At 38.1% G+C, this 24,155-nt stretch overlaps 9 protein-coding genes across 9 annotated transcripts; 3 read left to right on the plus strand and 6 right to left on the minus strand.

Annotated features, from left to right (window-relative positions):
- Positions 1 to 1,285: 1,285 nt before the first annotated feature.
- On the plus strand, positions 1,286 to 3,006 carry RHIMIDRAFT_248125 (uncharacterized protein; the record flags this gene model as incomplete). The annotated part of the gene is made up of 7 exons (XM_023610484.1): positions 1,286 to 1,489; positions 1,539 to 1,580; positions 1,627 to 1,831; positions 1,885 to 1,923; positions 1,974 to 2,506; positions 2,558 to 2,740; positions 2,803 to 3,006. 7 exons carry the CDS (start codon positions 1,286 to 1,288, stop codon positions 3,004 to 3,006), a joined length of 1,410 nt encoding a protein of 469 aa, XP_023461622.1.
- A 221-nt stretch (positions 3,007 to 3,227) lies between these two features.
- RHIMIDRAFT_81277 (uncharacterized protein) lies at positions 3,228 to 4,434 on the minus strand. Its single transcript, XM_023615731.1, has 5 exons — positions 4,175 to 4,434; positions 4,024 to 4,117; positions 3,808 to 3,973; positions 3,606 to 3,755; positions 3,228 to 3,560 (listed from the first exon to the last, which is right to left on the minus strand). Exons 1-5 carry the CDS (start codon positions 4,350 to 4,352, stop codon positions 3,465 to 3,467), a joined length of 684 nt encoding a protein of 227 aa, XP_023461623.1. The 5' UTR covers positions 4,353 to 4,434; the 3' UTR covers positions 3,228 to 3,464.
- Positions 4,435 to 5,166: 732 nt separating this feature from the next.
- Positions 5,167 to 6,396, plus strand: RHIMIDRAFT_208651 (Mg2+ transporter protein; the record flags this gene model as incomplete). Its single annotated transcript, XM_023607076.1, has 4 exons — positions 5,167 to 5,547; positions 5,594 to 5,675; positions 5,729 to 6,028; positions 6,083 to 6,396. The coding sequence occupies 4 exons, from the start codon at positions 5,167 to 5,169 to the stop codon at positions 6,394 to 6,396; spliced, it is 1,077 nt and encodes a 358-aa protein (XP_023461624.1).
- A 24-nt stretch (positions 6,397 to 6,420) lies between these two features.
- RHIMIDRAFT_248128 (allantoicase) lies at positions 6,421 to 7,689 on the minus strand (the record flags this gene model as incomplete). The annotated part of the gene is made up of 5 exons (XM_023610485.1): positions 6,421 to 6,928; positions 6,982 to 7,293; positions 7,353 to 7,410; positions 7,462 to 7,578; positions 7,629 to 7,689. 5 exons carry the CDS (start codon positions 7,687 to 7,689, stop codon positions 6,421 to 6,423), a joined length of 1,056 nt encoding a protein of 351 aa, XP_023461625.1.
- A 760-nt stretch (positions 7,690 to 8,449) lies between these two features.
- On the minus strand, positions 8,450 to 9,726 carry RHIMIDRAFT_270651 (Rho GTPase activation protein). The gene is made up of 4 exons (XM_023612198.1): positions 9,608 to 9,726; positions 9,410 to 9,553; positions 9,315 to 9,351; positions 8,450 to 9,257 (listed from the first exon to the last, which is right to left on the minus strand). The coding sequence occupies exons 1-4, from the start codon at positions 9,702 to 9,704 to the stop codon at positions 8,561 to 8,563; spliced, it is 975 nt and encodes a 324-aa protein (XP_023461626.1). The 5' UTR covers positions 9,705 to 9,726; the 3' UTR covers positions 8,450 to 8,560.
- Positions 9,727 to 9,772: 46 nt separating this feature from the next.
- Positions 9,773 to 11,376, minus strand: RHIMIDRAFT_270657 (uncharacterized protein). Its single transcript, XM_023612199.1, has 6 exons — positions 11,288 to 11,376; positions 11,073 to 11,227; positions 10,979 to 11,021; positions 10,857 to 10,915; positions 10,671 to 10,793; positions 9,773 to 10,615 (listed from the first exon to the last, which is right to left on the minus strand). Exons 1-6 carry the CDS (start codon positions 11,337 to 11,339, stop codon positions 9,851 to 9,853), a joined length of 1,197 nt encoding a protein of 398 aa, XP_023461627.1. The 5' UTR covers positions 11,340 to 11,376; the 3' UTR covers positions 9,773 to 9,850.
- A 1,786-nt stretch (positions 11,377 to 13,162) lies between these two features.
- Positions 13,163 to 14,028, minus strand: RHIMIDRAFT_295485 (uncharacterized protein). The gene has a single exon (XM_023614186.1). It carries the CDS (start codon positions 13,980 to 13,982, stop codon positions 13,479 to 13,481), a length of 504 nt encoding a protein of 167 aa, XP_023461628.1. The 5' UTR covers positions 13,983 to 14,028; the 3' UTR covers positions 13,163 to 13,478.
- Positions 14,029 to 14,245: 217 nt separating this feature from the next.
- On the minus strand, positions 14,246 to 15,165 carry RHIMIDRAFT_295486 (uncharacterized protein; the record flags this gene model as incomplete). The annotated part of the gene is made up of 5 exons (XM_023614187.1): positions 14,246 to 14,303; positions 14,361 to 14,738; positions 14,797 to 14,925; positions 14,975 to 15,088; positions 15,143 to 15,165. The coding sequence occupies 5 exons, from the start codon at positions 15,163 to 15,165 to the stop codon at positions 14,246 to 14,248; spliced, it is 702 nt and encodes a 233-aa protein (XP_023461629.1).
- A 915-nt stretch (positions 15,166 to 16,080) lies between these two features.
- Positions 16,081 to 18,992, plus strand: RHIMIDRAFT_270659 (P-loop containing nucleoside triphosphate hydrolase protein). The gene is made up of 10 exons (XM_023612200.1): positions 16,081 to 16,118; positions 16,195 to 16,668; positions 16,726 to 16,858; positions 16,904 to 17,194; positions 17,251 to 17,386; positions 17,439 to 17,568; positions 17,629 to 17,844; positions 17,900 to 18,159; positions 18,224 to 18,488; positions 18,541 to 18,992. The coding sequence occupies exons 2-10, from the start codon at positions 16,581 to 16,583 to the stop codon at positions 18,750 to 18,752; spliced, it is 1,731 nt and encodes a 576-aa protein (XP_023461630.1). The 5' UTR covers positions 16,081 to 16,118; positions 16,195 to 16,580; the 3' UTR covers positions 18,753 to 18,992.
- Positions 18,993 to 24,155: the final 5,163 nt, after the last annotated feature.

The following is a 24,155-nucleotide window of genomic DNA, read 5'->3' on the forward strand; positions in this document are numbered from 1 at the left end:
AAAAAAAATCTGCTGCCCTCGTTGTTCCATTATGGTATTTGGTATGTTTGTCTGGTTCTTCTGAATTGCTGGGGGCATTTATCTGCACTTTGTGTGGTTGGTCTGTTCCGGAGAAGCGTCCTTTGAAGATTGGGCAGCCTTTCATGGGAACGTCAGCTAGCAGCAATCATAATGCAACTTGTTTATTTGGTTTTGGGGACTACGTACTGACTTTTTTTAGGTACATTTTTAGGTAATCTTTTATGTTGGCTTTCATATAATAATCAATAAATTACTTTTTTTTTTTTTAAAAAAAAAATACTTCTATTATAACTTTATGCTTTTATTTTGTAAAAATTGATAATAAAGACGTTGAACAGTATCAAGCGCCGTTTTTAGCACCGTTTTTTTTTTTTTATAGATCATGATAATTTAACAAAGCCTTCCTCTTCAAAATAGAGTGTTCGTTCTAACACTAGAGAGCGCTTAAAACATAACAGGATAACGCAACAGGCACTAATGTTAAAAGAGTAATGCTAGGGACACTGCAAAATCAAAAAAAAGGTAATACGTCCCCAAACTACAAAAGCATTTAAACACCACAATAAAACACTCAATTGCTGGACAGCTATGTCAATAGATTGAGAGTATACGAAATCATTTGCTTTATAAAACAAGACGTAATACTATGTGTGAGTATACAATTCTAATTGATTTGGTAGAAAATACCCAAATGCTGTCAAGCAAAAGATATGCTATATATAGATGTTATACGACTAAAGGTTCTACTTGCAATGTAAATCCAATATTCTTACTTTTTAAAAGCAAATAGTCAACATATAATAAGCAGCAATTATAGATATCCTCAGTGCATTACTAAATCATGATTGCTGATATAAAACCCATAAAGAGCGGTAGGGCATAAACAAAGCTATTGTTAAAAGCACATTTTATAAATTATATGTCACTTTGAGTTGTAGCATTCAGATATAAATCGAATTATTTTGCAGTGTCCCCAGTATATTCTATTAGATAATGTGGTCAAATTTTATGCCAACTCTGCTCGAGACATATAGTGGATGCGTGTGAACTCTTTATTTTTCTGTGGTCATCTATTTCTTGTCTTTCTCCTTCTATTGAAAATGCGCATATAATGATGGCAGGTTGATATCACCTATTAAACTTTGCATAAAAAGGTTAAATATGTCCCGAAGTAATAGATTGTAATTCCGATATTCTTGGCAAACCGCTTTATATTTGATCGATTGTTTCAGCTTTTTCACTTTTCTTTTCCCTTCAAGCAAAAATGGAAAAGTCTAATCATCCAAAGGCTGAATACATTGCTGTTCCTACGGAGGAAGCAATGGTGTATGAAGAGCAGCCCAAGAGATGTAACGCTAAGCGCTTTATCGTGTTCTTTCTGAAAGGTCTTCTTGGAGCCCTTGTCCTTCTTACCTTGGTTATTCCTGGCATTGTTCATCTTTCTCAAAGAATATTTGGATCTGAAACAGTAAGCTCATCAATGGTTTACCCTTCTATTTACTCATGTTTTTAAATAGGAATATGTTGAAATCATGCCTTATGATTCTTTCAATCCAAACGTACATATAACATTGATTAATTTTATTTTTCTAACGTTATTTTTAGGTTCCAGAATTGCGCGAGCCTTGCTTTTTAAGACATAATGATGATTATGCTGAATTGAATGAATTCATGGATGAGTTACACCAAACAATGGGCCCACTTCCATTACCATCTAGAGGCTCCCACCACCAGCATCGTCATCATCGTCATGGAAAACATCATCCAGCACCACCTGAAGATGAAAGACTTGATTTTGATGATGCACCTAGTAAGTATACTCTACAAAATTGTATATTTTTTTTTAAAAAAAAATTGAAACAGCTGATATTCTTCAACTTTCTAAAGATCTCAAATTTGATAGTAAGTCTACAAATATATGTCAAAGCGCATTTATTTACTTGTTTTAAAAGATAAAAAGGAAAAGCATCCCTGGAAGCCATTCTGTAAGCTTCATAAACTTGAAGCTGAATCTACGGTATTTGCTTTCAAGACTGACGACTACAAAAAGGCCAAGTTCTTCTTGAACGGCCACTTTAACCGCGGAGGACATGTTCGTGTTTCCAAGTCGAAGGATGCCTCTGTTGACTTTGTCAAGGTGAATGTTACCATTTATGCTGGCCGTTCTGAACTCCATTCTGAGGCTCAAATTTCGGCATTTGAGCATGAAGGTGACTACGTCGTTCAATTGGAACGCGATCCCAAGCATCCCCCTCCTCCTTTCCCATTCCCTCCTCCTCATCATCATCATCGCCATCACAAGCCCAAGCAGGAGGACTGTCTGGTTTATAGCGTCGATATCGAGTTCCCTCAAAACACAGAGTACTATGAGGAACTTCAATTCCACGTTAAACAAACTCAACGTATCGAAGGTGGTCACGGTATTGAAGAGATCTCATTTGGTACCATTAAGGCTGGTTTAGGCCGCGGTGCCATCATTTTTGATGTAAGTTTGAATGTAATTTGATTGAAAATTAATAACACGTAATACACACAGGGATTAAAAGCCAAGACGATCAAGCTTGGCGTTTTACGCGGTGTTGTCATGGGTAATTACCAACCTGAGGGTAAGTTCTTGGCAGGTTCCGTTCACGGTGCTACAAAGGTTAAGCTCGAGCCAACCGGAGAACACTTTAATGTCACTGCTGCTTCCACTTTTGGACCCGCTTCGGTTGATCTTGTAAGTTTTTTTTTTTTAAAAAAAAGTGTCACATCAGTCCCATTAACTCTCTCTGTGTGTAGCCTGCTGATAGCTTTTCTGGTGATTTCGGTTTATTCCACTTCTTTGGTCCTGCTCCTACCATTGAAGCACCTAACCCTGAAGACATCCATGTTACCAAACTAAAGCATGGTGTCAAGGCTGGTTATTACAAGGAAGAACATACAGGATCTCGTGTGATCATCTCTGCCAAATTCCATGGAGCTCCTGCTCTCTATTTGAATTAAGTGGCTCGGCAAAAAGCAATCTTTTTAAAAATAAAAAATAAGCTTACACGCCCAATATTGATAATATGTAGTTTTTCTGTGTGTGACAGATTCATTCATGCCAGGAGTTGCACGATGAATGAAAAAGAGGGTTTGGGAGAGGAAGCATTTATACGCGTACAGCAGTACTCTGTATAGTCTACATAATAGCCAGAGAGATGAACATTTGTTTTACAGAAAAGTTGAAGAAAGCTACAAGTTCTTGTTTATACTTGAGCAATTCGTATTTTATTCATGTTTGCCGTAATGACACAAATCAACCTTTTAGTATCTTGATTGATGACCTTTCCAAAACGAATGCGAAACTGTATATGAGCAGTTGAAAGCATATATAGTTCTTCACTTGACAAATCGTACGTCATGGCTTTCTAAATTACTTTTTTTTTGTTCTCCCTTATAAAAAAGGGCAATTGGAGTGTTTACAGATCGAGCACAGAATGGCTTGGGTACTTGAGTAAATTTTGGACATAATCATCCACATCTTCATGTGGTTGAAATACAAAAGGCCTTTCTCGCTATATAGTGTAAGAAGAATATCTAATGCCTTTCACTAGACTTACAAGTGCTTTCCTTGCATTTATATTCTTTTGTCGCCACTCATCCAACTGATTCTGTTCTCGACTCAGAGCTTCTTCTCTGTCTCGTACTTTTATGCCAACATCATGTGCCACTTGTTGATACTGAGCCTCCATATCTTTCCTTGCGTCGTCCTAAGGTACATGAGTCTTTTTTTAAATAACTGAAAAAGTGTATATACTTTACAACAAGTTGATCTAATCCCATATTGAGCATATTAGGATCGATATTTCCTGGAAACAACAATTGCTTCAGTTTTCGATCAATGGCTGTAACCACAGGACGTAAAATGTATTCGACCTGATGCTGAGAGACAGCAGGCATGTCTTGTAATACGTTTGAAATGGTTTTCCTTATAACTATCAATTTTTTTTCCCTGTGTATATAGACAATCAAACTTACCGGTATTCTCTGGTTAGTAAATCTCGAAAATTTTGTGAGGCTAATTCTGATAAAGGCTCGAATGAAGTGTTTTTAGGAATTCGTTTTTTTGTTTCTAATGACAATGAGTAAACATGTTTTTTTTATTGTAAAATCCTTTTTTTTTTTTTACTAATGTCTAATTCAACTTGTTTCAATGACACAAAGTTTGGTACTTGAGTACTTGCAGTGATCACAGTTGTTGTCGGCTTCACACTTGTATCTACTGAAGCAGTACCATACTGTGGTGTATCAATATCATCAGGTTGTAGTATCTGTGCTTGAAGCTGTTGGCGTCGTTGATTGTACATGAAAAAAAGTGAAAAAAGTCACATAACTCATGCAAGTGGATGATAAGGGGGACTTTTAATTGTTACTTTGCCTTGTTTGAACATGACGTTACACTTTTTCTCTTTAATGCGTGTGACTAAATAAAAAATAAAAAATAACGCAAATTGAGAACTCTTTTCTTTTTTCTCTCTCTTTCTTTTTCTTCTCTTTTTATATATATAAATATTTGCGGGTAAAATGGCCAAATCAAAGAAACGTAACCATAAAGGAGGACATAACAAGCGTCAGAACATAAACAATGCCGATGACGACACACCTTCGACTTTTCAACCTTTAAACATATTTTTTAATCGTAACAATGGATATGAAAGTATTCCTGTAAGTCAAGAAAGAGGGTTCCTTTTTGTGACATTTTGTATTTTTTTCATGAATTGATCACCTCAAGTATGTGTACCTTATATAGACCGAAGACGACCATCCAGCAATAGAGGGTATCACGATCAATATGTCGGGTGCTAATTCCCCAAGATATCACTCAGATATCGAAACGTCAAGCAATTCGCGTCTCAGCCCGGTCGAAGTCGACGTCTGCTTTCCGACAACGACGCCGGATAAAAAGGAGGAGGAGCTCGTAGGCATCGATTATGAAGCATTAGAGGAGTTTGTGCTACATGAAAAAAAGGAATCTGCAGACATGACCAAGACAAAGACGAGACCCAGACGGCTATCGACGATGGGACCTTCGGATAATAGAAGATACAGCATGTATGGTGATCGCATGATGGTAAGTACGTATATATTTTAATGAATATATTTATTTATTTCTTCAAGAACATGGAGTCAAGTGAAAGTGGAGGAGACCAGTACAGAGTGACTTATTATTCACCATGTGAACCATCTACGATTCATTCAAGATGTATCAGTGAAATATCAGAATATAAAGATGGTACACTAAGCGATATGCTGAAGAAGGGATGCTTTTGGATAGATATCTATAACCCAACAGATATGGAAATGAGAGCCTTGTGTAAAGTGTTTCGAATTCATCCGCTTACAGTAGAAGATATCAGTATGGAAGAACAACGAGAAAAGTGTGAAGTGTTTATGAATTATTACTTTATTTGTTTCAGAAGCTTTGATCAAGATGAGTTTTCTGCCACTTATATGCAACCTTCTGCCCTTTACATCATTGTGTTGAAAGAAGGAGTTATTACTGTAAGAATAGGTTATGTATTGACTTTAGCTGACTTTTATTGCATAGTTTCACTTTAAACCAATGCCACATCCTCACAATGTGCGTAAAAGGATCAAGCAGCTGAAGGATTACATCAATGTCACTCCAGGTAAGCAAGAAAAAAGATGGATACAAGACCTAGTCTTTTTACATGTTGTATAGATTGGATATGTTATGGATTATTAGATGATATCACCGACTCATTCGCTCCTCTGATTCGAGCTATCGAGTTTGAAGTCGATTCAATTGATGAACTTGTGCTCATATTGAAGGAATCAGAGCAATCGGATATGTTGCGACGCATCGGTTATTGTCGAAAGCGTATGATGGGTTTGTTACGTTTATTGTCAAGTAAGCCTGATGTGGTCAAAACACTAATCAAACGAGGAGAAATTGTGCCTGAAGATGGCACGCGGCCTGCTTTAAGTAAAGAAGTAGCCCTTTATTTAGGAGATGTGCAAGGTGCGCGCGTATAGACATTCAGAGAAAGTGATGGACTGATATTTCCTTTTATAGATCATATCCTCAGCATGTTACAATCACTCAACCATTATGAGAAGATATCTTCTCGATCCCATTCCAACTATTTAGCTCAAATATCCATCGAGATGACGCAGACAAATAACGAGATAAATGATGTCTTGTCCAAATTGACAGCTTTGGGTAGTGTCCTCGTACCGATGAATCTAGTGACTGGTCTATGGGGAATGAACGTTCAAGTGCCTGGACAATATCAAGAGGACTTGACGTGGTTTGTGGGTATTATGACATCTATTCTCGCTTTTTGTATTGTGTCCACATTGCTTATGAGATATTACAACATTGTATAAAATAAATGGCATCTTTATTATATATTAAAGAGTAGCGGCGTCTCCAATATCAATAGGTGTTGGAGGGACCTTACCTCCTTCACGTACACCATACAGACGAAGACGCTTAATACCTCCATCAGGTACAATGATGATCTTGGCATGTGTAAAAACTTTATCTGTCTGAGGAAGGTCAAAGTAGAATAAACCGTGAGGTCCGACAGAGGTTGGCTCGATCAATGTGACCCATTCGGAGTCAGGCTGAGAAGGCACGAACTCATCGGAATGAATGGCCTTCAAGATAACCTTGTTGGGATAATTACCTCTGTAGTGGGATGTATCAATGACAGCCTTCAGTAAATGTCCCTTGGATCCCAACTTGACGGTGACGTGATCTGTGTGTCCCGGAGTACGTGATCGCTTGGTCTCCCATCCGTCGCCCATGTTTTGGCCACGACCAGGTAAGAGAATGTTGCTGCCTGGTGTATAATGCTGATTGGATACATCTACGGCACGGCCTCCGTTTCCGCAAAAGGCTAAATCGACAATTTGGCTACAAGAGCTTTTTCAGCTTTTGAACTTTTTATGTACGTTATCTTATCTTACTTCTTATCTTCCGGCCAGATAGGGGATACATGACCGTATGCTCGGAACCTAGCAATACCGCCGTCAGGAATATTGTTGAGTCGAAGATGTGTATAAACATCCGTTTCCTTCTCGAGGACAAACACGTTATGTTGGTTAGGTGGGAGTGATACCTTGGGAAGAATCTCTACCCACTCGGCTGAGTCGATGTTACCACCTGTAGGCACAAAGGCCGCGTCGACAGATGCAAAGGGAGCTTGGTTGCCTGTGAAATAATGTGTGTCGATATCAAATCCCTTGAATGATCCAGCATATCCAAGTTTGATAATGGCCCTAACCCCCCACATCGGTTAACTTTTTCATACACACAAAAATGATCTTTTTTCTTTTACCAGTCGTAGTTGGGGTTATGTCTCTTTGTTTCCCATCCGTCCATCCAGGCACCGGTTTCTGTTAAAGTGATTTAAGAAAGAAAGAAAACTTATTAGCTGTATAACTTACCAACAAATTTTCCTGGAGCGTGGACAGGAGGAGCAGGGTTGATCATGTTTGTAGCAGGAGCAAAGAATTCATCGGTTACTTCAACAATGGTTGAACCAAGAGCAGAAGAAGCGAGATCTAGACGTGTATGTGTAAGCATAGAACGTGGACTAAGAATCGAATATTACCAATGCAATCGCCCAAAGCAGATTGTTTTAATTCTTCAAAAGAGATGCGGTTGTAAGTCATTGTAGAGTAGATAGAGAAAAGAAAGAGAACCCATAGGAAAGAAAAGGGTCATATTTATAAACGCATTTTAGGGCCTGCTTACAATAAGGGAAGCATCCAATCAGTGGATAGATATACCGCCTGTTTCCAGAATTGAAAATATACCTGTAGAGTGATATCACATGTATTTGATTTAAGCTCAGTTGAAAGAGAGAGAGAGAAGCCTTTAGTTGTTATATATATATGTTCTTTATCTAATTTTGGTCATTGATGATAAAATAACCGAGTGCATTCTGTTTTAATAATAGATTCTTCTATCATGGTTCCTATTGATGTCTTACTTTTTGGTTCTTTGTATCATCAGCACAAAGGATGAACTCTCAGTTTTCTGTTTTCCCACGAATGTTTGCTACACTGTTGACACCACATACAGAAAACAAAGAACAAAAAGGAGGGGATCAAATATAGGGCTTTTATGTAACATACGCTATAATAAATGAATTCTTTCTTTTCTTTCTCTCTCAAAGTAGTACACACAAGAGTCGAATTTGAGATCTTGCTGGAACCAAGGGCCATTTTTTAAAAAACCATGTCTCTTCAAGAAAAAAACACAACAAGAACAGCTTTTTTATCTTTGAAACAAAAACGTTGGACAGTGTATGAACGATTTTGAAAATATGGGTTTTTATTTTTTGGTTTTTATGCAAAAAGAAAGTATCTTGAGCAGCTATTGGATGATTGAAGGAATTTATTATATCAAAGATAGGAAAGTGCGCGAGAGGGGGGGGGGGAGGGGAAGGATGGAGAATTAATACGGAGGAGAAAAGGGTGAGGATGCTATATACTATGTAATATGTGTGTATGTGTAAAAAGAATGTAGGATCTTTCTCGTCTATGATTTGTTCAATTGAATGACTTGTAAAGGATCATTGAGACCATATCTTGACGGCTTCGTAGGCATTGTTTTCGATCTTTTAATTTTGCCAGATTTGTCGATGGGCGACCAGTCCATGTCGTCATCTGTTTTATCGCTGATAGCAGCTGGACCTGATATATGAAGAGGTAAAGGTGGAGGTCTAGTTTGAACTGTAGGTTGAGACATATCTTGATTGGATGTAGGCAGCCAAGCTGATTTGGGCATCTTGAAGCAGTGTTGATGTTCTACCAAAAATTGGACTACCTTTTGGGATAGTTTGTACTGTGCTGGGTGTAGTGAATTATCAGGGTCTAACAAAATGCCTGGAGTGAATACGGCAGCTAAATTAAAAGCATCCATCTTGGTTGTATGGGCATGTTGGGCAAAGAGAGCCATCAAGTCAAGCAAGTAGAATAGCAAATATTGATTATACAATGGCAATGTTCCAATCAAGTACTGATATTGTTCGACTGTCTTTGTTTCATTATCCAAGTTTAGTGTGTCTCTAAATGCCTGATAAAGTGATGGAACTATAACTGGCTCTGGAAGGTAATTCAAGTATCTTCGTAATACAGTTGCTGCGTCATGAATAGAATATCCTTTCCAATCTAGGCCTCTGCCATAATCTGGTGCTGTACTAAATATTTGTTGTAATTCTCCTATGCGTTTTGCACTATGCATTTTAAAGTATGTTAATTTCAATTGGATGATTCATAGTGTCCTATTCTACCTTCCACTAACGCGAAATACACCTTCAGTATAAAGACCTAGAAGTTATCGGGAAATTATTATTATTGTTATAAAAAAAAAGACTGCATTATTTACCTTGATCTTTCAAGAATGAACCACATTTAGCAACAATAACTGGAATAAAGCCAATGTACTGAATGCCATTATCCGCATAACCTATTGTTGCCTTTGCGTTTTGCACGCTTTCCTCTAATGGTACACCAAATATATGATCCTCTACTACTAAAGTACATAAATAATCTATATAGAACAATAACAGTTTTGTGTATTTGCCTTCTTTTGGAATCACTTGTTTGCTCAAATGAGTGAATTTTTTCCACCAACTTTTAATCGAAATGCCACTGTCTTTATTATTTGAATCAATATCCATTTGTTATTTAAAGAAAGAAAGGAAAAAAAAAAAGAGAGAGAAAAAGATAAAAAAAAATATCATCAACTTGGGAAAATCACTAAAAATATACATTGGTTTTTATCTATTTTTAAAATCCAGCAAAAACTTTTTTTTAAATAGTTTATTTAGAAATGATGATTCTCTATTTCTTCAATAGGCGTAGTTGGGTCTGCAAACGGATCCAACTCGTCATCATGTTTCTGTTCATGGTTTATGTTTAAATTTGAGAATTCAAGTTGTAATGGCGATGTTTGTCTCTTTATGGGTGGAGGAGGAGGAGGTGCACGAATGGCTTTTCTGTTATTATTATTGTTGGGAGACATTGGACTCCATGAGGCAGGTATTTCACCCACCAACATGATATCATACATATCTAAAGCCTTCAAAAGATCTTCATTCGCTGCTAATAATGTACCTATCCATTCTTCATCTTCAACTAATCTAGCATATCGTACAATCTTCTTTTTAGATTCTTCACATTTATCTCTGTACTCTTGTAAACGTTTATCATGCTGTAAATCAATCTCCCACCTATCCTCTGCTGTATTGATAAGTCTTAGAGCATTAATCAAATTGTTGGAGTTTTGATTCGCCAAAGCGATCTCTTCCAATATTTTAGGTTTCGTCTTTTCAAAATTGAACAATGTCGTGTTGTTTCGTGATGTTGAACCAGCGTTACTCTGACTGCGGGGTTTATTCTTTACTTTTGGTTCAGTAATAGGTGATCGAATGGGCATAATGGGCGGTGGTAAAGATTGGTGTCTTTGATGTTGTGGTTGTTCTCGTATAGGTGAAGTCATGGGTGATTGTGTATTAGTCGTAGGCGATCTAACAATAGTATCACTAGTATTTGATCTTGATGATTCTGCTGTATTGGTTCTTATGCGCAACTGTTATAATGTATAGTTTAGTTTCCCTCCCAATCATTTCACAGTATTCGTTTACCTTTCGTCCTCTACCCAATTCATACAAATCAGCCATGGTTCTCATACCAGGCTCGTCTTTATATTTTGATATCCATGCGCCCAATAAGGACAAAAGCTCATTCTTGACTTTGACATCTTCAGCCTGTAATAATAATAATAATAATAAACATTTATGTATATTTTTTTAAAAGATATATATTATTACCTGTGAAGTCAATATCAGCTCAAATCGTTCCTTCATCTTGTCATTCATAAGAAATTGTCCTATACTTGTGTCATCAACCTATGAACCTCTCCCACTCTTATCAACCGTGTTTATGATCTTACTATGAAACTGTTGATTGCTATTTTCCATTAAAAGTTTCAAAACCTAAGATAATATATGTTATGCTTTTCATCATTATTAAACCCTTTCTCTTACTTCTAATGCACGTAATTTTTGCTGTGTTCCACCATGTTTAAGCTTCTTTCTTATAGTTTCAATAGCTTCTCTAGCACCATTGGATTGCATTTGAATAGATTCTATCAACTGCTGTAACAGGTACCAATCAACCTCTTCCAGATTGGATAATCTCTCTGTTTAAAATAAAATACAATAAGTACAAGCTTTGATTCAAATAAAGAACAGAATTTTGCCTATATAAAGAGACACTGAAGTCTTTTGTGGCTCATCAGTAAAGATTCCCATAATAGCTTTAAAGAGAAAAAAAAAAAGAAAAAAGAAAGTAGATGAAATGATGTCAGCTGAGCACTTCCTGTCGTGTTACAGTTAATCTACACTCAGATAAAAATCTATTGAATTTTAGACACTCAGATAAAGTACAATGAGACACTTGTACTCTATTGATTAAATCGATAATCAAATAAAACACAGTACACTCTATTTTTTCTGTTAGGCTTGCCACTACTTTGAAAAAAACAAAAGTAGGGGAAGAGAGAGAGATTGAGTACGGGTCTTATTTGTAATAGCTTTTCAGTACTCTTGAAAAGGAGGTTTACTCTTGTAAACCAGCTGAAAACAAAGAGTCCATGTCAGCAACATTGATCTTGTTGCTATATTATCTAGATACTGAAACCAATGATCCTCAGATGGTGCCATAATCCCGAGCAACACTTCATAATAGCACACAGCATGTCTGTGAGTGTCTTTGACAGCTTGATCTAAACACTTGTCCGTTTTAACGTTGTTTTGATGCTTTCCAAATTCGGCATCGGTACACAATATTTAGCTCAACTGCCTCTGGAGAGCGAGAAAAGGATAGATGCAATGCAGGTAGAAAAGGAGGCAAAGCCTAGTGGTGATGCCATTATGAGGGAAACTTCAGTGAAGCGAAATTATACACGCTATTCTGATCAAGACAAAGTGAGATTCTTCAAGCTGTTGTTTGAGAGGCATTTGAGAGGTGTTTGAGTGCGGCCACTGCTGCAAAGCAACTTGGGATTCATGTTCGTACAGCACAAAAATGGGCTGCGCAATACGAAAAAGATCCTGACAGTATCTTTGAGAAACGGAGAAAGACTGGCCGTCCATGTGTTCTCCATGACGAACACAAAGACGCTGTTTTCGAGTGCATTGATGAGAATCCTTTCATCGTCCTAGACGAAGTAATGAAGAAGCTAAAGCAAATGTTTACCGAATTAAAAGTATCCAAAACCACTTTGCTCGATTTTGTAAAAACAACATTGCAATTTACCTCTCAAGAAAGCTCGGCTTCAGCCCATAGACCGGAATAGCGAAGAAAAAATTCAAGAGCGCTTGGATTGGGTCCATAAATGGGAAAAAACAGACTTGGATTTTACGAGAAACTGTGTCTTTCTTGATGAATCTGCTTTCCATATTAATTTGAAACGTAGTATGGCCTGGTCAAAGAAAGGTGCACCGTCAGTGGTCACAGTTCCCAAAACACGAGCGATGACAACAACCATTTTGGGCGCAATTTCCGCTGAAGGTCTAATTAAACGCAGCCTTAGACTTCCTCAGCCTCCATCTAATAAAAGGAGAAAACGGAGAGATGGTGTTGGGCAAATAAGCAAAGGAACGGTTACGGGACACTATATCAGCTTTCTAAAAGCTACAATGGATGAAATGGGCCAGTTTCCGCACATGAAAGGTCACTTCCTCGTGATGGATAATGCTCCTATCCATACATCAGACAATATAGCCAAATACGTAGAATCTCGCGGTTACCGCTGCGCTTATTTGCCTCCATATTCTCCTGAGCTCAATCCAACCGAGCAATTCTGGTCAATGGTCAAAAGCAAAGTGAAGCGTAATGAATTTCTCGAGAAGGAAACTTTGATGACCCGGATCAGTGAAGCTTCCAATAGCTTGAAACTAAGTGATTTTAAAGGGATTGTTAGACGTTCTCATAAATGCTTGGACAAATGTCGTAATGGGCAAGCGCTCTGAAGAAATGTTTATTCTACAGACAAAGGCGTTTGTGACAACAACAATAACAACAAAAACTTAAAAGTACGTCCAGCCAATCAAAAATGTGACCCTTTCAACAAATGTCTTCCCAAAAAAAAAAATTGGACTGGTACATGTTCACCTCCTTTTTGTATGTTTCTCTTCCCACTGCCAGACATTGTTCGCTGATTGTTTTATTTCTTCCCCACTCTTTTCAACCAGAATCTCAAACACGCCGTTCCGCATAACAGTTAGTTCCCTATAGTATACACTTCCCCCTATCTATCTTCACTAGTTGTATCCGAATAATGGCGTTTATTTACCGATAGGAATACTGCAAATAGGTGACCTCAATGGCCTTATCATTGATTCGGAGCCACGAAACAAGAGATTCTCACTTTCAACTCATTTTACTTATTATTGTCGCGAGAACATCAACGATACATGGTGTTCTTGATAAGATCGATTTTTTTTGTCATTTTCTCGTTTGTTGCTGATTCGATGAGCCAAATCCACCAGTTGGTTATTCAATGCTCTATTGCCAATGATGGTTATCGCTTGTTCTTCGGCAAAGAGAAGGTTAATTTTGCCCAAAATGGCGGTAATGATAGAATTTTTGGTGAGAGTGGTAATGCGTCTGACATCTTTATGTTGCAATACTGCATTTTCTCTATCATTTATGACTTGGATAGCAATGGCACGGAACATAAGCGAGCCAACTTTTTCTTGGGACATTCCTGCATTGTTGGAATCTTGATCGGAAAGCGTCCATAGCGCTGATGGCTGGAGTTCCAGAGATGATATCACAGCTGATGATGCTCTGCACATGGTATAGGTGGACGTATGATCAAATTTACTGCGAACCTGTTTCAATGGGTATAATGATGGCATGCTTTGAGAGCAGCGGGACGCTTGGATCATTTAGCAAAGGCATTGCGAGATCGATTGAATGGATGTCCAAAAACACTGGTTGATTTCGTTGGCATAAAATGGGAAGTCACAGGACCAAGATTCACCAAGGAGGTGGTTCAGGACTACGTGTTTGCTTCGCGCCCCCGTAGTCCTTCTTCATGTTTGTAAGTGGGACCCCATTCTTTACCTAGTATCAGCCATCTGTGTGTGCTGTGTCCAGGTGGGCGGCCTTGCTTTAAAAGATCTCTGACTATAACTTCCCAAACGACCTCTCACATCTTGGATGACCTGTAATTTATGTGTATAGCCGCTTGGTCCATGCCTCCCCACCTACAAACATGGAGAAGGGCTATGGGGGCGCAAAGCAAACACGTAGTCCTGAACCACCTCCCGATTGTTTGTCGAGGCGAATGCTTGACGTAATGAGGAAATTGCAAGCGCGTGCCAATGACAAGCTTTTCGCCACCTGCTGTGGAAAGTAAGAGTATTGACAAATTTTCATATTGACTGGGGACTGAAGGGAAGGAAGATGCTGATCCGCTAGATCTTCGTTCATAATGTGCATCAAGGAGTGAATCTCGAGAATATGGTTCAATAGTATTGAGCAAGATAGCAGCTTGATCTTGAACCAGTATCGATCCAGCTAATAACTGCGAACCATAATACCGTAATTGCGGGTATTGAAGCCAATCCTGATTTAAAATGTTACATTGCTGTTTGGTCAGTTCAGAATGGCGTGTTGTTGAAAGGATTTTAGCAGCCTCACTAATAATAAAAATAAGAGTCAGATTGACAGCCATCTTCCAATCATCAAACCGCTTACGATGTGGCCTTGATATGTTCGATCAACGTCGTACTATCGGTTTGATTTATTGAGCAAGCTGTCGTAATGAAGTCATCAGCGGGACTCTCCCATGTACTGTATGACTTATTTTTAGCATGATGGAAGATGCTGAAGATAATGTTAGAAATCTATGGCTTCTGTCCTCACAATTGTATACAAGGGCACCCATCGACCGACTTGAGCGAGCTTGATTTTATCTTGTTGACTTCGGTTGTCTGTTGCAATGGCATCGCTGGCTGCGAGGATAATTTCCGTGAAGCTAAGACTTGTCCTACAAGCAGCAGGACATATGGCTTGTCAGCCAAGGCGAATTTATATTTCGTACAATACGAATTTTGTTCCTGTCATCAGATGAATTGATTTTCCTTCAGGGCGAATGCATTTTTCGTACAACCTGAATTTATTTTCGCCACTGAGTGAATTTACTTTCCGGAAAGAGTGTACCCAAAAAAGTATCTGAGACCCATTCACTACATCGAAAGAAAGTTCGACATCAACTTTCCAAACTGTGTCGAGTCATGAAATAATTTGTTTATAGCATCCTCTTTCTTCATTTTTCTTGAGAACGAAGGGTGGCCGTCGTTTGTAATCACCTTGTGTAATCCAGTTTTCAGAATATTCGCTGCTGCATTGTTTTTCCTCGGTGGAAGACATACCTCACTTCGTCTTTAACTGTCCTAACAAGCAGTTCATCTGGAAAACAATCTGGGAACAACATTTTGATTCACATTTTTCTGCTACAGCCTTATCTTGAGCGCTCTTCAACTTTCAGTTTCCAATACTCAAACAACAGTATGATCCGCCAGCGCCCGTTATCTAAGGTCATGTTCTTGCTTCTGTTTGACGGCACCATTGGGCTATGGTCTTTGATAACCAGTCTTTTAGCTCTGTGACGATACCCTGTGATGTTCAGCACCGTGTACAAGTGTCTATCTAAGAAGCGCTGTTGATCTCATGTGTCTCCCCGCTTCTTCTACCTCATATTGTTCTTTAAGTTCTTCACTATCACAGCTGACAGCTGCCCATATAAATCTTTATACATTAACTTAAACCACACAACCCTAAACAACATCCACAAAATAACAATAACAAAAACAATGGGCCATTTTATAGCTCTTAATAAATCCAGAGTTGTCTCTGGTGCTCCGTATAAAAAAAGATATTGGCTTGAAAATTTAAAAAGCTGGAAAAATGCAGTACAAGTAAATTTTGGTGCTTCAAGTGACGGTAGCAAAAGGCTACTTAATAAGAATATAAGCTTTTTCCTCCTCTTTCTTTCCATCAGTTTTCGCTATAGTTAACTAACAAAAAAAAACATATTCATTAATTACCAATCTTTAAGTATGTATTATACTATTTTTAACAAAGACAATTTACTAATAAAAACAAAAGCTTCTATAAGAAGCACAACAAAACTTCAGTTCCTTGTATAAAATTCAATATTATCTGAGATTGAATAAATAGAGGGATTGCATAAAGTGAGCCGCAGCTGTTCGTTTGATACTTTGTAACCATATTTTCTGATATCCGATCCAAGTCTCTCTACAAGCATTTATATTAAGTTTTCACGATATTTTTTTGCTGCTATGCGTATACTATATTTTTTATAATCCTATATAAAGTCAATCTGTTTGGATAGGGAAGGATTAATTAAAGAAAGGCAGCCAGAGACAACGAGACAAAGTAAAGAAAAGCCATTATGAATTAACTTCCCGCTTTGAACACCATCTTTTTCTCTCTTTTTTTTTCTGTCAGTTTGAATTATGCCGCCAAAACATAGAAAAGTACCTTTTAGTGGAAAAAAGAAGAAACAGCAACTACAGCAAAAAAATGCTCGAAAACAAGAGAAAGGTTTTTGAACACTAATTGTCAACGTTGACTTTTAATAACCATTCATTACAAAAAAAGCTGCCAACATGGATCCAAGTTCATTTGACTACCTTGGGAAAACAAAGCCATTAAAAGCCAACTTACTCGATCACTTCGTACAGGGGACCGAAGGTGTGCTTAAGAATAGTTCAGATCTGGATACTAAGACAAAGTAAGTCGAGTACAACATGTGTCATTGTAGTAACCTATTATTTAGGCTAGTATCGGTCTTTGACAAGTTGACACCGCAGGCCATTGAACAGGAAAAGTTGGCAAGTATGCAGCCATTGAATCGCTTACCCAAGGAGTCATTGGAATTGAAAGAAAGCGACCTTAATGAATATATTGAGTTTCCAAAACGACCTTTTTGGGATTATGATATGTCAAAGGAAGAGGTCGAGCAACACGAAACAGAAAGTTTTCAGAACTGGTTAAAGGATGTTCAAGAAAAGTATGCTGGGAAGCAGATAAGCTGGTTTGAGCGTAACTTGGAAGTTTGGCGTCAATTGTAAGAAAAAGAACAAAAAGAAAATAGAAAGGAGATGGCTGACAATGAGTATTCAGGTGGAGAGTATTGGAAATAAGCGATGTGATCCTTATTGTCATGGATATTAGAAACCCACTACTACATTTTCCTATTTCGCTGTATAATTTCATCACGTATGAGAAAAAGAAAAGCATTGTGGGTGTGTTTAATAAGGTATATAGAATATCAATTGCACGTCTTTTGATAAACTAAATGCATAGTGAAGGTAGATCTTGTTTCTGAATTCACGGTATTTGCTTGGAAGAAGTATTTTGAGGAAACATTTCCAAACTTGCATATCGCAACTTTCAGTTGTTTTCCAAGAGATAAAAACCTGATTGACGACACTGTAACCTGTAAGTGAATTTTTGCCAACAAAAACACATGAATAATCTCTTTTCTTTTTTTTTATGTAGATGCCTTGAAAAATCAAGCCAAGAGACCGCGGAAGCGCTATTATCATGCACAGGGGGTCAAGAACATCTTGTCGGTTTGTCGTGATGTTTTGGACAAACCGGATGTCCCTGTCAATTGGGACTCAATCATTTCTCGTTATGATGAAGATTCAGAACACGACGAAGAAGAAGAAGAAGATAGCGACGATAGTGATACTGAAAGCATAAACGGATTAGGTATTTACAACATCTGCACAGGTCCTTTTTCATGTGAATTAACTATAAGAAAAAGATGATGAGTTTAGTGGGATTTTGAAGGTCACAAGTCGAGCAGTACATCCTCATAAGGATTATATCACCTTAGGACTTGTTGGACATCCAAACGTGGGCAAAAGTAGCTTGATTAATAGTATCATGCGAAAAACAGTTGTAAGTGCCAGTCGAACTCCAGGCCATACCAAGCACTTTCAAACCATTTATATTGCGGATAATGTTCGCTTATGTGATTCGCCTGGCTTAGTTTTTCCTGCGCTGATACCTAGAGCGCTTCAGGTAGGAAAAGGGGGACACTGTTTTAGTTGAATCGCTCTAAAATGTGCCTTTTATATATATATAGATCATCTCTGGTATGTATCCAATCGCCCAGGTACAGGAGCCATATAGTGCTATTCGATATCTTGCCGAACGTATTCCTCTCGAAAAAATCCTGTCACTTACGCCTCCTGACTTTAGCCGTGATTATCAATGGAGTGCGTGGACTATTTGTGAAGGTAAGTCAATTGTGACTGAAAAGGGGAGGATTTTTATGGAAAAATCTTTAGCATTTGCAGAACAAAGAGGGTTTCATACAGCAAAGGCAGCTCAACCTGATGTGTATAGAGGTATATGTGTATATAACAGAAAGTGAACCTCCTTTTAACCTTGTTATATTAGCTGCCAATGCTATACTACGTTTAACAGCAGATGGTCGAATATTGCTCTCGTTTAAGCCTCCTGGCTTCTTCACAAGTAGTAAATACGAGATTTTACGTGTGACCGAAGCAGATTCAAATAGAGACAACAGTGATGATGAGGATAAAAAGGAAGAAAGGCCAATGGTTATCACTGGAGGAGGGTTCAGTGCACTTGCGAGTGATTCTGAATAGAAACAATAAATTTAATAAATTGTAAATACAGTTATTAAACGCATTCGAAAAAATTTGGTTTCACTTAAAGACAAAAACCATGAACTGCCCTAAATTGTCCCTTCATCTAATGGTATACGGAGTCAAACCTATGTTAGCCCCTTGAATCTTTGTGGGCTATTGGACTAAATAAAAATTTGGCCTCTTTTTTGTTAAGACACGCGATCAAAAAGTTGGTTGATGATTTTTTGGCTAGTCCACATAGCATTTTCAGATTGGTAATGTATTGTACACGAGCCAAATTTTAATGCGATGGCTGACAGTCTTAAATTGTTGAAAGAATAAAGTACTATGCTGGAAGCTTTGCCACATACATCAGCTGGAGAGCCCTTCTTTTCTAAAATAACAAATCAAAAGAAGCCCAATTTATTTACATTGTACTACCATCAATGTTATTCTTTAAGTCAGTCTACCAAGATAGTTTGATGAAAATGAATCCAATATAGACATGCTAGATCAAACGTCATTAAAGAAGTGCTTACTGCTATTCAAAGGTAGGACTAGAGTTTATCAAAGAAGGTTACTTCAAAATAAACTACTGAATTTTTTTATTGTGCAAAGCCTTAAAGAACGCATTAAAAGCTGGCTTTAAATTATACGTGTCTTTTGCTTATTCTTTTAATTATGGCTACACCTGAAGAAGAAGCAAGGAAAGCAAAATTACTTGCTGCTCGCAAGAAGGTAGCAAATACCCTTTTGTTTTATGTTTTGAATTTTAAACAAACTCTTGAGTAGTTAAAGAAATATCAAAGTAAAGCAGACCAACACCACTCCAAGGAATCTATAGAATCCAATTCACCACCTCCAAAAGAACAAGAAACTCCTGAAGATGAAACTAAAGTAGAACAAAATGATACTGTAAGTAAGCTCTTTCCATAGAATTTCTTCCTAACTAGTCTCTCTCTCTTAGACTCTATCTTTTGAAAATCAGCTAAAAGAAGCCAACGCAATGCTAGAGAATGAACGTTCGCAGTCTAGAGAAACGGTCAAGAAGCTGCAAGAGCAACTGAGAGCACAGAAAGAAGACACGGAAAAGAAAGCACGCGAGGCAGAATCTTACCAACAAAAGATTGCGGAAGTGGAAGCAACCTTGTCAGCAACTAAGGAACAGCTAGAATCAGAACGTAAATCAAGGAATGACTTAGAGCAACATAAAGACGAAAAGGAAAAGGAGATTTCAAGACTCGAAGGATTGATCGAGGCAGAGCGTCAGGAGCTTGAAGCAAAGTCGAAACAGCTAGATTTTCAGCAGGAACGGAATCAAAATATGCTAAAAGAGCATGAGTCACAGTCAAGAGAGCTTCAGGCAAAGGTAAACGAGCTCGAGAAGCTCAAGGGAGATATGGCAAATCACGAATCGAACGCAAGCAGGCTTGAGCAAGAGCTAAACTTGGAGCGTGAAAAGACAAGAGAGGAAAAGGAATCTGCAGCTAAGCTCCAAAAGGACGTAGATACGCTCAATGCAGAGTTGAAGCAGAGAGCAGACGAATTGAGTGCCCTCAAAAGGGAGATGAAACAGCAGGAAGAACAAAGGAATGCGCTAGAGTCAAAGCTTGCAAGTTCTGAAACAAGCAAGCTGGATGAAGTCAAATCATATAAATCCAAGGTCGAGAGCCTCGAAGCTGAATTGTCCGAAATACAGTCTCAATTGGACGCTGAAAGGTCAAAAACGGATCAGCTACAGAATGAGAGAAAGGATACAGTGCAAAGCTTGGTAGACTACCAAAATAAGAATGCAAATATTGAGAAAGAGCTATTATCGACAAAGGATGAGCTCAAAAAGCAGCAAGAAGTAGTCGCTATGCTTCAACAGGAGCGTGACAGCATAAATCATCATAAAGAAGAGCTGATAAAAGAAAATGAAACAAGCGTGAAGAGGCTAGAGAATGAACTGTCCAAAGCAAAAGAAAGTAATAAAGCAGAGATAGACAGCAAGATGAAAGAATTAGAAAACCTAAAGCAACAAATAGAAGAATTCAAAGCAGAGCTGTCGTCAACTAAGGAATCATTAGAGAAAGAGCAGAATAGATCAGGAAAGCTGGAATCACAGCTAAAGGACATTGAGGAACAGGATCGTGAAAAGATAAGCAACCTTGAAAGTCAATTAGCCGCTACGCAAAGCCTTGCTGATAGCGAACAGGCAAGAGCTACAGAACTAGAATCCAAGTTGAAAGAGCTAAAAGATGAGCTAGAGAATAAATCAACCGAGCTAGAAGATCAAGTCACAAAGATGAAGAAGCAATTAGATGATGAGCGTGCAGAATCAAAAAAGTTAAAGAGCCAAATCAAAAAATTGGAATCCAACAAGCAAAAGGAACATAATATAATGGTAACAGAGCTCAATCAATTAAAAGAACAGCTTGAGAATGAACAAAAGAAGTTATCTGATACGGAAATGGCTGTCAGTAATGTAAGGGATGAACTTGCTCTTACCAAAAAAGAACTTGATGAAGAGCAATCTAAAGCCAAAAAGCTTAAGGACCAAATCAAAGTTCTTGAGGAAGAGAAGAAAAATACATTAAAAGAATATGATGACAAGTACACAATCCAATTGAAGTCACTTGACGACCAACTTGAAAAAGAACGCATCAGATGCAAAGACCTGGAAGCAAAAATAAATAAACTGGAAGATGACCACACTGAGAACATCAAGCGTCTTGAGAGAGAAGCTGAAACAGAGCGCTCCAAGTCGACAAGCTTGCAAGAAACGATCGACAGCCTGGAGAAATCCAAAGGAGAGCACAGTGAATCCATAAACCGGCTTCAACTCGAGCTTGATGCTGAAAAATCCAAGTTACAAGATAAAATAAATACGCTTGATCAGTTGAAAGAGCAGCATGATACAACAGAACAAGGTTTAAGAAAAGAACTGGAAGCCGAGAGAGCTAAAACTGAAGAGCTACAAGCGATGCTCAAGACGCTTGACGAAATGAAGCAAGAGCACACTAGCACTTTATCCATAATGCAGCAAGAGCTAGATGCTGAGCGTACAAAATATACTAAACTTGAACAACAAGTAGAACAGCTAGAAAAGTTACGATCTGAACAAAAGGAAGCCTTATCGACTTTACAGACCGAACTGGATACAGAACGCGAAAAAGTACAGCAAAAGGGAGTAGCTTTAGGTAAAATGAAATTAAAGCTCCATAACACGATGAGCGGCCTGCAGGCAGAAATAGAGGCAGAACGTGCTAAAGCATTAAAGCTGCAAAACAAGATAGATTCATTGAACCAGGAACACGGTGATGCTATATCAAAACTGAAAGCCGATATCGATGTTGAAAGAGCCAATTTGGAGAAGCAACTAGAGGATGCTAACCAATTGAAAAATGAAAATCATGGAAAACTTGTTCAAGAGCTTGAAGAGATCAAGCGTACCCTTGAGGCTGAAAATGAACAAACGGTTCAGTTGCGATCAGAGATTGAGCGCTTGAAAGACGAGCACAAGACAAACATAGCCTCTTTTGAAGCGAATGTTCAATCACTTAATGTACAGATTGAAGAAAAAGAATCTCTCATATCTGCTCTCAAGACCACACAGAGCGATAGAGTATTGGAGCTTGAAGATAAGGTGAGAGAACAAACTGACAAGTTTCAAGGTCATATGCAGATGAAAGAACAAGAGTTGGCTATACTCAAGGACAAATATACTGCTCAAATAGAGGAGTTATCCAAACTAGAAAAGAAGAGTAAAGAGTGGCACGATGAACTGTCTGAGGAAAAGCAGATGAGGAAAGAGATGAAGGAAAAACTGGAAAGCGCTGAACTAGCCAATAAGGAACTTGAATCACATCTTCGGTCTATTACAGAGAAACTAGATGCTGCTAATACTGAGCTGGAAAACAAAAGGTCACAATTAGACAATCATGCAGCTACGTTGAACAAACTTGAACAGCAAGAAAAACACTACAAGAAAGAAATGGATCAGTTAAAACAAGAGTACGAAGAGCGCCTTGTTGCTGAACGAAACAAAACTGAAGAGCAAAACACAAATGGAGGCGAGGAACTCGAAAAATTAAAGTCAGAGTTGGAAAACAGTAAAAAGGAAATTAAGAAGCTACGGGGACAAGTAGCCTTGGCCAAAAATCAGAACAACCGTCAATCCAAACAGGGCACAGATGAAAGGACAGTAGCCAAGGATAAAGAAATAGAAAGCTTAAAGCAAAGAATAGCTGAACTTGAACATGGCAGCAAAGATGCCAGTGAGAGAAAGAAAGCTGATCTTGCCTCAGCAGATATCAAACGACAGCTTCAGGCACGCGATAAGAAAGTAGAAGAACTGCAGCAGCAAGTTTCTAGACTCTTGACTATAGAAAGCGAATATCAACTATTAAAGAAAGATTTAAAGGCAAAAGAAGAAAGATTAAATCATTTGGAAAAAATCGAAAAACAGGCACTTGAGGAAGCATTAGATAGAGGCTTGAACCCTACAGAAGCTGAAAAAAGGATCCAGGAGCTACGAGAAAAAGTACGTGAGTTGGAGAATAGACTTGCTTCTACACCGGAAAAGGAAGAACTAGAAAACAAACTGCAACGACAGTTTGAAGCCTTTAACACTATACGAAACGAATTAACTGCTCAGCGTGAGCGTCAGTTTGACTCTGAGACAAAATTACAGAAGGAAAAATCATTAATTGATAGAGAAAGACAAGGATTAAGGGTCACAGTGGAAAAATTGAGGAGTGAATACGAGCAGCAGCTTGAGACAATGTGGCGTCAATATGAGACAATGAAGGAAGAACTCTCGTTAGGGCGCTCAGCTTTAGATGCTGCCCAAGTGAAGTTGATGATGAATGGATGCAGTCCTGTAAGTGAAAATGGCTTTGACTGGAATAACTCAGAGCATGAAGAAGAAGAAGAAGAACAGGAGGAAGAAGACGTGAGTGTCGGAAGGCAGTTAGTTCCTGAAGTTGGAAAGCTACCACCGTTGGAAAAGCCTGGACTAAACGCATTCATGGAAGTTCCAAGCTGCAGTGGATGTTTAAGCGATGTCATAAATATTTAGACTAATTTTGTACAAATTGTAATCATATGCTTTAGCTGTAAAATAAAGTATTCCTTTTTCATAATGTCTAGATAACCTTTATTAAGGGGGATGCTTGACCATCTGTAAGGGAGAGGCATCTTGTTCTCCTGCGCTTGATAAATGCAAAAAGAAAAGCATCAATTGAATAAGTAGCTGGTCTTACAAATAATGCACTTTAATAGAAATGAGACATTACTTGCAATAATACCCTTAGAACTCAATGGAGACAAGGCTATTAGAATATTTGGACCTTTATCGATTAAAAAGGAGCTGAACACTAAAGATACAGAGAGAAAAAAGAGGGAGTTAAGGAAGCATCTAATTTCCTACATTCATAA

Source organism: Rhizopus microsporus, assembly GCF_002708625.1.
Source record: "Rhizopus microsporus ATCC 52813 unplaced genomic scaffold scaffold_28, whole genome shotgun sequence".
NCBI classification, from domain to species: Eukaryota; Fungi; Mucoromycota; class Mucoromycetes; order Mucorales; family Rhizopodaceae; genus Rhizopus; species Rhizopus microsporus.

What these genes read in the sequence shown, in the direction of transcription:
- RHIMIDRAFT_81277 (XM_023615731.1), bottom strand. Translation starts at nt 4,352, where the DNA reads ATGTACAATCAACGACGCCAACAGCTTCAAGCACAGATACTACAACCT. An exon ending in ACAAGTTGAATTAGACATTA is followed by an intron (nt 4,118 to 4,174) that starts GTAAAAAAAAAA and finishes CATTGTCATTAG; the next exon opens with AAACAAAAAAACGAATTCCT. An exon ending in TTACTAACCAGAGAATACCG is followed by an intron (nt 3,974 to 4,023) that starts GTAAGTTTGATT and finishes GATAGTTATAAG; the next exon opens with GAAAACCATTTCAAACGTAT.
- RHIMIDRAFT_270651 (XM_023612198.1), bottom strand. Translation starts at nt 9,704, where the DNA reads ATGGATATTGATTCAAATAATAAAGACAGTGGCATTTCGATTAAAAGT. An exon ending in TTCATTCTTGAAAGATCAAG is followed by an intron (nt 9,352 to 9,409) that starts GTAAATAATGCA and finishes GATAACTTCTAG; the next exon opens with GTCTTTATACTGAAGGTGTA. An exon ending in GTATTTCGCGTTAGTGGAAG is followed by an intron (nt 9,258 to 9,314) that starts GTAGAATAGGAC and finishes TAAAATGCATAG; the next exon opens with TGCAAAACGCATAGGAGAAT.
- RHIMIDRAFT_270657 (XM_023612199.1), bottom strand. Translation starts at nt 11,339, where the DNA reads ATGGGAATCTTTACTGATGAGCCACAAAAGACTTCAGTGTCTCTTTAT. An exon ending in TTCAGTGTCTCTTTATATAG is followed by an intron (nt 11,228 to 11,287) that starts GCAAAATTCTGT and finishes TATTTTAAACAG; the next exon opens with AGAGATTATCCAATCTGGAA. An exon ending in AAAAATTACGTGCATTAGAA is followed by an intron (nt 11,022 to 11,072) that starts GTAAGAGAAAGG and finishes ATATTATCTTAG; the next exon opens with GTTTTGAAACTTTTAATGGA.
- RHIMIDRAFT_295485 (XM_023614186.1), bottom strand. Translation starts at nt 13,982, where the DNA reads ATGATCCAAGCGTCCCGCTGCTCTCAAAGCATGCCATCATTATACCCA.
- RHIMIDRAFT_270659 (XM_023612200.1), top strand. Translation starts at nt 16,581, where the DNA reads ATGCCGCCAAAACATAGAAAAGTACCTTTTAGTGGAAAAAAGAAGAAA. An exon ending in TGCTCGAAAACAAGAGAAAG is followed by an intron (nt 16,669 to 16,725) that starts GTTTTTGAACAC and finishes TTACAAAAAAAG; the next exon opens with CTGCCAACATGGATCCAAGT. An exon ending in GATTGACGACACTGTAACCT is followed by an intron (nt 17,569 to 17,628) that starts GTAAGTGAATTT and finishes TTTTTTATGTAG; the next exon opens with ATGCCTTGAAAAATCAAGCC.